The 9,250-nt window shown below is 51.5% G+C and overlaps 1 protein-coding gene and 1 pseudogene across 1 annotated transcript; both read right to left on the reverse strand.

Annotated features, from left to right (window-relative positions):
* Positions 1–159: 159 nt before the first annotated feature.
* On the reverse strand, positions 160–2,537 carry LOC136474140 (uncharacterized; annotated as a pseudogene).
* A 1,574-nt stretch (positions 2,538–4,111) lies between these two features.
* LOC136452490 (uncharacterized mitochondrial protein AtMg00810-like) lies at positions 4,112–4,693 on the reverse strand. Its single transcript, XM_066453103.1, has one exon. It carries the CDS (start codon positions 4,691–4,693, stop codon positions 4,112–4,114), a length of 582 nt encoding a protein of 193 aa, XP_066309200.1.
* Between the last annotated feature and the right edge of the window lie 4,557 nt (positions 4,694–9,250).

Consider the following 9,250-nt stretch of genomic DNA (forward strand, 5'->3'; position numbering starts at 1 on the left):
CTGAAGCTAGACGGATCTCCAGCTCCATCGAACGGACCCTTCCGGCTTGCTCGTGTGTCCTCGGCACGGGACGAAATTCCGTGTCGACACATGGTTTAAGCATTGCCACACTTTGTTCATACAGCATTTGCACGCACATAAGTCAAGCACCAACAGCAATTAAATCCATATAGATACTAAGTTGTACAATAAAAAAACAATAGTTTTATCATCAATCTGTCGTCCATGCAATATAGCAAAAGCTTTTTTGCTCAAGGTTATTCTCAAACTGCACTACAGATCCATCAATGAAGTATCCCACATCACTAAACGCTTAGCTCAAAACGGAGCAACCACACACAAATGCTACCGGTAAACGGCCAATGTCCTGATGCCCTCATTGGCCCCTGCATAGAGCAAATCATTTCCCAATGAATAAAGAGAACGGTTCATGCAAACAATGAAGGTACACACCAACCGCCTATACGGTATTAGTTTGCTGATGAAGCAAAAATAGTAAATAAAAGTTAAACAGCAACATATCCAAATGATTGGTGTTGAATTGGCATATCACCAACCGTGACTATTTGCACGACATTCTCAGACACCTAAATGATGGATCAGAATGTGGCAACGTGGTCATAACTAATAATATCCATGATAACTAATCAAATATGAGATCATAGCTATGATCACAACCCACACAAGTCAGAGCTAAGATAAAATGCTATTGTATCACACTACATATAAATACTACTGTATAATGCAACAATTCTTCTGTGCAATGAATGTTCACTTGTAAATTAGTAACCTATTTTCATGATTATAAAATAAACAAAAGGGGCAACTCTGGGATGCTATTCTACATTTCAATGTGCGCCTTGGATTTGTAAGCTATTTGCAACTGGTCAATTCATCAAGAACATTCTAGCAGGTTAGACTAAAAAATAGTGGGCTACTGGCTGCCTATCAGAACTCAGATAGTATATGGGCAATGCAACTTGCAAGGTAGTATGAGCTGTGTACAGGAATATATGCTGAAAATACATGACATTAGGAAATGCAATATTTTACATAAATGTATTGAGGCACCAAGAAAGTTCATTGGCATATGCATCTACATTCACTACTCACTAGACAAATTCAGTGAGAAAAAGGTAGAGAAGTCTTTAGAATTAATATAACACTTCAGATGAAATATAACACTTATCATGGGATAACTCTATTACTATCTGAAAAGGGGACAACTCTCTTAATCAATGTGACATGTATGGAGCTAATTTCGGAGCAAGTAATTTGTAACTTATGAATTACTTTGATATTCATAAGGAGCTAAACCAACCAGTTAGACTCTTATGTTCAGTAGAGTCACAAAAAATATTGAATTCATTATTGGATCATACACTCGGGTCATAGGTTAGCAATTTTCTCCACTTCTGATTGTGAACACATGAAATTTATAAATCTCTGATCTGAGGGCAGCGTGTGCAGTCACTCTACTATTTATAAAAATTTCACCTTATTAGGCATTTTTTAACAAGACAAGAAAAGAGATTACCTAGAACTTTGCTAATGGAGCTCAAATTATAGCGATTATATAACCTAATAAAAAGGGATTAAAAGAATCAAGCCTAAATCAGCTAGATAGGTATATAAAAAGGATGGAGTGCCAAATTTGCAACAAATATGATAAAGATGCAATATCAAATTAGTGACACAAACCTGTGCAACCTAATAAGTTGGATCACCACATGCCATGAAAATATCTACCAAAAGGCTCCTAAATTTGTAGCATGTTCAACATCCTGGTACTACCATACAGCGCACCTGTTTCGTGGATGCCTAAGTGAGCTAAGGATGAGTTGGGTGCAAATGAAAGTATTCCATCTGAACTATGGATTCTCAGCTCACACAAGCCTTCCAATCCAGCCCCCTGGACCAGGGTGAAACTGCGCTCAGAAGTCAAAATTCTCCTCAGCGCAACTCAATCCGCAAACCCACTCAATTCCACTAAGCGTGGTAAATAGAACTTCACCAGGCATTTCGTCGAGCACTTGGCGATCACAATAGGACACATTCCAATTCGTCACCGCAACCCACTAATGTCTGATCAACAAATCCACCGGCAAGAGATGGCAAGCACAAGCACACAGAACTACAGAAGCGTTGCGCTAACAGGTACAGGTATTGGTGGAGATGGGAGGGGAGTCTTGATGGGAGGGTGGCCCTGACCTGATCTTCTTGATGAGGATCTCGCGGAGCTTCTTGCCGAGCTCCTGGGACCGGACGCGCTGCATAAGCGCCTTACGCGTGAGCACGCGCTTCTCCGAGTCCTTGACGTGGAGGTGGGTGCGCGCCTGGATGAGGCGCTCCATGCCGCTGGACCGCATCTTGCGCTCCATGACCGACAGCACCCGCTCCAGGTTCCCGTCCCTCACCTGCACCACGATGCCCCGGGCTTGCTGCACCTACCCGCGGTGCCCTGCCTCCATCACCGACGGCCGCGCAGCCGCAGCTACCGCCGCGAGCCCACGCGCCGCCCGTGCCACCGCCTGCATCGTTCTCTTTCGTCTCCTCCTACCGCCACCGCCGCACACACTCACTGTAGCCGCCACCGCACACACTCGATGGAGCGTCGGATTCGGGATGTATACTTTCGTGACCGTTTGTTTTTCTTTCTGCAGTTGGACCCCTGTGGTCTTTTAAATTTCCTATAGAGTTCGTAGGTCAAAGTGGCAAACCCCACAAAATAGTTTCCTCTTCCCATTGCAACTCCAGTCGTAATTTGGGGCTTTGAGTGCCAGTGGCGACGATGGGCGATTGCGATTTGCGAGCCGACGACGGGCAATTGCGATTTGCGAGCCGCCGCCCTCACGAATTCGGCCGCGGCGATTGCCGACTGACGCGGTACACTTTCTCTCCCGCTCTCTCTCTCCCCCTGCGTTAGGTTTCACCGTTTCACGCAGCGGCAAGCGATTTCCGCCGATGCCCCCGGCGAGGGTTTGTCCCAGTGGAAAGAAGCACCGCTCGCATGGAAAAATGTCGTTCTAGTACGACCTCGATGTTCAGTATACTGCTGACCGACTTGGCTATGCTCCGTTCATTTTGGATCTTAACCTGCACCTGCTGTTACTTGTTTTTTTAATAATAAAATGCCTTTTGTGTGTAAGCTCTTTAGTGTAAAACAAAACCCCCATTCTGTCAAAGTTCCTTTTGCAGCTTCGGTTAGTAAAGTTCAACTGCCTACCTATATGTATAGAAGAATTGAAATAGAGAAGAAAACTGTTTTGAAATGATGAGTCAAATACTGATGCCACGTGGGTTTGTGTGAATCAACTGATAAAATTGTTACCGAAATAGAGAAGAAAACTATGATGAAATGATGAGTCAAATACTGATGCCACGTGAGTTTGTGTGAATCAACTGATAAAATTGTTATGGACCCAACCGTGTTGTGCCACCCTTTTCTATTTATGGTTGAATGTGAAAAGCTTGTCGCTAGCAGTTATTACCTTTTCTTGTGGGGAATAGCTCTCACCTATTTTCCTGTAATCTTTCAGGGAAACAGTTTCTATTCCACTCTGCAACCGATTCAATTCGTGGATTTTGCGTACGCAAATGTGTGAGAGAGATAAACTCTAAATAGTATATATTGATTGATCACAGATTACAATATATAGGCAGGAGAACTCAAGGGTTCAAGGTGTGAACACAATCTAGGAACCTAATTAACTCATACTAAATAGCACAAGTGCCTAGCCTGGCGCATGGCTGTATCCAGAGTCCAAGGCGCAGGCACAATAGACTAGGAGGCAAACATAACTTGCTAACACCCCCCCGCAGTCTGAGCATCGGTGCAACAAACGTTCAGACTGGTTCTAAACTCTGTGAAGAGCGAAGATGGCAATCCTTTGGTGAAGATGTCGGCATACTGAGAGGTGGTTGGAACATGAAGAACTCGAACAACACCAAGAGCAACATGTTCCCGAACAAAATGGAGATCAATCTCGATGTGTTTAGTCCGCTGATGCTGGACTGGGTTGGCGGACATGTAGATGGCGCTGATGTTATCACAGTAGACCAATGTAGCACGCTGCAAGGGGGACTATAATTCGCTGAGAAGTTGGCGCAGCTAGGAAGCTTCTGCAACAGTGTTGGCAACGGCGCGATATTCAGCTTCGGCACTGGATCGGGACACAGTGTTTTGGCATTTGGAGGACCAGGAAATGAGGTTATCACCAAGGAAGACCGCATATCCAGAAGTGGACTTGCGAGTATCTGGGTAGCCGGCCCAGTCAGCATCAGAGTAGGCGACCAGCTCATGTTGGGATGAGGGGCGGAGCACCAACCCCAAATGTAGAGTCCTGCAAACATACCGAAGGATCCACTTGAGGGCAGCCAAGTGAGGTTCCCGTGGATCATGCATGTGGAGACACACTTGCTGAACAGCATAAGCAATGTCCGGACGAGTAAAAGTGAGGTACTGAAGAGCACCAGCTAGGCTGCGAAAATCAGAGGGATCCTGAACTGGGTCACCACTTACTGCAGATAGCTTTGGATTGGTGTCAACTGGAGTAGAGCAGGGTTTGCATTCAGTCATACCAGCCCGGTCAAGAATCTCCATCATGTATTGTTGCTGAGACAAAAGCAGACATCCATCCCGGTGCTGAACTTGCATTCCAAGAAAATGGTGTAACTTGCCATGGTCCTTCATGTTGAACTCACGCTATAGGGCAGATATGATGCGACGGAGGACAACTGTGGAGGAGGCAGTGAGGATGATGTCATCTACGTACAGTAGCAAGTATGCTGTGTCGGCACCATGATGGTAGATAAATAGGGAGGTGTCTGTCTTGGCATTCACAAATCCAAGGGAGAGAATAAATGTAGTAAAGCGGCTGTACCATGCCCGAGGAGCTTGCTTGAGACCATAGAGAGACTTATTGAGTCAACAGACATATCCAGGATGAGTGGGATCCTCAAAACCAGTAGACTGTGCAGCAAAAACAGTTTTAGATAGGGTCCCGTGTAGAAAGGCATTCTTTACATCGAGTTGGTGAACTAGCCATTCACGGGAGAGGGCGAGGGAGAGCACTGTCTGAACTGTGGCGGGCTTGACAACAGGACTGAATGTCTTGTCAAAGTCGATCCCCGGGCACTGAGTAAAGCCTCGAAGGACCCAACGAGCCTTGTAGCGCTCTAGGGACCCGTCAGCCCTAAATTTGTGCTTGAAAATCCATTTACCAGTGACAATGTTGCCTTGAGACGGTCGAGGAACAAGCTCCCATGTGTTGTTCTGAAGGAGAGCAGAGAACTCTTCTTCCATGGCAGCCCTCCAATTGGGATCAGTAAGGGCACTATGGAAGCTGCAGGGCACCGATGACAGTGTTGTGCTGTTGTAGACACTAGGAAACTGGTGACCAGCTTTGGCGCGTGTTGTCATGCTGTGATTGTTGATGGTGGGCTGCACAGACACGGCGCCCTTGGGCAGAGCCAGCAGGCTGGAGGTAGCCGGTTGCAAAGGAGGAGCGACCGTCTGGCGCCGTGAATACACCAGCAGTGGTCGAGGCCTAACAGGGGCTGCTGCGGGAACAGAGGGACCTAGGGCACCGGGGGCTGCAGCAGCGCCTGGAGCAGTAGCAGCAGCAGGCGTAGATGGAGCAACCTGCCGGGCTGCAGCAGCGCCTAGAGCTGCAGCAGCAATAGGTGTAGAGGGAGTGGCCTGTCGGGCGCCTGATATTGGTGAAAGAACCTTGCCCGGCACCGGAGTGGCAGCTGCTGTCTCGACGGCTGCACCGTCACTGAATGCCACACAAGGACAGTCCGTGCAGGGTGCTGATGGCATGCCGATAGGGGGTGCTGCACGTGGCCGTGCAGGAACACCAACGAAGGCACCTGTAGGAAATAAAGGTAGTGGTGCATTGGGCATGGGATCAGCATCATCAGTTAGAAAATCGAAGTCCGCTGGATTGGGAGGAGTGGGCTGCTGGGAAAGGGGGAACGAGTTCTCATCAAACACGACATGTCGAGAGATGAGAACACGATTGGTTTGAAGGTCGAGGCAGCGGTATCCTTTATGGTTGGAGGAATAGCCAAGAAAGATACACAAGGAGGATCGAGGTGCAAGTTTGTGGGTGGCTGTGGCAGAAAGGTTAGGATAGCAAGCGCAGCCAAAGACGCGAAGATGGTCGTATTAGGGCTGAACACCAAACAGGACAGAGTGAGGTGTGGAGGAGTGAAGGGTTTTGGTGGGTAGGATGTTGAGAACATGTGTGGTGACGTGTAATGCTTCAACCCAGTATGAAGGGGGCATGCAAGCTTGAATAACAAGGGAGCGAACCGCTGTTAGTCGCTGAATTCTCACTCTTGGTAGTAGGAGAATTCTTACTCTCATCGAGAGAGGATGACACTAGGAGTTGGGGCAATTTTCTTATCTATTTCTCACACAAGCTCACACAAATGCCATACCAACCTGAGGGGTTGGGGTTACATATTTATAGGCTGCTAGCCAGCCAAGCATATGCCAAGATGCTAGTCTAAGATGCTAGTCTAAGATGCTAATATGCTGTCCTAGCTAAGATGCTGTCCTCTAGTCTAAAATGCTGTCCTCTAAGATGCTGTCCTCTAGTCTAAGATGCTGTCCTAAACACAGAAAAACAGCCACAAGGACCATGTGAGCAATAACAGCCCCACAAAGACCAGCCACACATGACTTATCCATTATTCTCCCCCTAAGTCTTGTGCGTCGTCTTGTGGGAGAGTTGAACCATCCCGATCCTGGAGCAGAGCTCAAGGAACTTGATCCTCCCAAGGGGCTTGGTGAGCAGGTCCGCAAGCTGGTCCTTGGTGTTGATGTAGTTCGCCTTGATGCTCCCTTCCTCCAAACAGCCTCAGATGAAGTGGTACCTCACCCGGATGTGCTTGCTGCGTTCGTGGAACATGGGGTTCTTTGCCAGGGCCAGAGCGGACTTGCTGTCCACCCTGAGCTCCACCGCTCTAGTGTCTCTGCCGAGGAGATCACCAAGCAGTCGAGCGAGCCAGAGCGCCTGAGTCGAAGCGGTGGAGGCCGCTATGTACTCGGCCTCGCAGCTGGACAGGGCCACCACCTGCTGCTTGACCGACTGCCAGCTAACGAGGCACTTGCCGAGGAAGAAGAGGATCCCACTCGTGCTCTTGCTGGTGTCGATGTCGCCGGCGTGGTCGCTGTCGCTGTACCCGACGAAGTGTGCCGCCCCAGGACACCTCGGGTAGTAGAGGCCGTGGTCGAGAGTCCCCGCAACGTAGCGGATGATCCTCTTCACAGCCTGCTGGTGCTCCGTCGTCGGTCGCTGCATGAACCGACTAACGTAGCCGACGGAGAATGCCAAGTCTGGCCGTGTGTGGGCGAGGTAGCGAAGGCTCCCCACAAGACGCCGGTACTGCGTAGCGTCCACCTCCTCCGTCGTGCTGTCGCGGCTCAGCTTCAGCCTCTCCTCCATCGGAGTAAGAGCTGGGTTGCAGTCGGTGAGCCCAGCTAGCTCAACGACGCGCTTGGCGTAGGCGGTCTGTCGAAGCATGATCCCAGAGTCATCCTGGTGTACCTCGATTCCCAGGTAGAAGGAGAGAGGCCCCAGGTCACTCATCTGGAAGGTGGCCTTCATCTCTTCCTTGAATGCCACCACCTCCGCATCCTTGGTGCCGGTGATCACCAAGTTGTCGACGTAGACACCCACCAGCAGGGCATTACCTCCATTGCCCCGTCGGTAGATGGCCGCCTCGTGCGGGCTTTGCTCGAAGCCCATCCCCTTTAGCGTGGAATCCAGCTTGGCATTCCACGCCCTCGGTGCCTGCCGCAAGCCATAGAGGGCCTTGCGCAGGCGGAGCACCTTGCCCTCCTTGCCGGGGATCGCAAATCCCGGTGGCTGGTGTACGTAGACCTCCTCCTTCAAGTCGCCGTTAAGGAACGCCGACTTGACGTCCATGTGATGAACACGCCAGCCCTCCTGGGCAGCTAGCGCAAGGAGGAGTCGCACGGACTCCATCCGTGCCACGGGAGCAAAGGCGTCGTCGAAGTCGACCCCCTCCTGCTGCACGAAACCTCGTGCCACCAAGCGAGCCTTGTGCTTGACGATGGCGCCAGCTTCATCCCTCTTCAACTTGTACACCCACTTAAGGGTGATCGCGTGGTGACCACGAGGAAGGTCAGCAAGCTCCCAGGTGCGGTTCTTCTCAACCGCATCCATCTCCAACTGCATCGCGGCGCGCCATGCCGCGTGTCTCTCGGCCTCTGCAAACGACCGAGGCTCGCCGTCGTCACACGCAAGGTGCAACTGCGCCTCCAGGTCGTGAGGCACCGGTCCCGGCACCGGCTGGTCGCCGAGAAGGTTCTCCACCGTACGGTACCGCAACGGCTCGCCGTCGTGGTACGCGTCGACGCGCTCCTCGTCGTGAGAGAGCAGAGTAGCGAGCTCAACCGGGCCGTGCTCGACACGAGCTGGTGGTGGAGTAGACGTGTCCGGAGTGGTGCCTGTCGATGCTAGAGTGCGTGGCGTTGCCGGCTATGGTGGAGCCAGCGAAGTGCTCATCGCAGCCGAGGTCCTGGCTGGAGAGCGTGGTGCTGTCGGAGTAGCAGGTGCCGGGGTCGGTGGAGGCTCGGAGACTGGGGTAGACGCGCTCGCCGAAGAAGAACTGCCTACTCCCCCAGCTCCCTCGAAGTGGACGTACTCGACAGTGAAGTCGTCGTACGGCGGAGCCGAGCCGTCGTCCACTGCCTTGTCCCACGCCCATCCTTGCCCTTCGTCGAACACAACGTCGCGCGCCGTGCGCACACGCTGTGTCTTCGGGTCGAGGATACGGTAGGCCTTCGAGCCCTCCGCGTAGCCGATGAACACTCCCAGAGTGCTCCTGTCGTCGAGCTTGCTGATGTGGCCAAGCTCCTTGGCGAACGCGAGGCAGCCGAAGACCCGCAAGTGGGAGACCGCCGGCTTGCGCCCATGCCAAGCCTCGTACGGCGTCCTGCCGTCGAGCGCCTTGGTAGGCGAGCGGTTGAGGATGTAGACGGCCGTCACCACTGCCTCTCCCCAGAAGACAGTCGGCATCCCCCTCTGCTTGAGGAGGGCCCGAGCCATCCCCACAACCGTCTGGTTGCGCCGCTCGACGACGCCATTCTGCTGCGGGCTGTACGGCGCGGAGTAGTGGCGCTGAATGCCCTCGTCAGCGCAGTACGACGTGAATTCAGCCGCCGTGAATTCGCCGCCGTTGTCAGTGCGCAGCACGCGCAGCTTGCGGCCGC

This window comes from Miscanthus floridulus, chromosome 1, assembly GCF_019320115.1.
Source record: "Miscanthus floridulus cultivar M001 chromosome 1, ASM1932011v1, whole genome shotgun sequence".
Taxonomy (NCBI): domain Eukaryota; kingdom Viridiplantae; phylum Streptophyta; class Magnoliopsida; order Poales; family Poaceae; genus Miscanthus; species Miscanthus floridulus.

Excerpts from the sequence above, each read along its gene's own strand:
- LOC136452490 (XM_066453103.1), bottom strand. The coding sequence starts at position 4,693 with ATGAAGGACCATGGCAAGTTACACCATTTTCTTGGAATGCAAGTTCAG.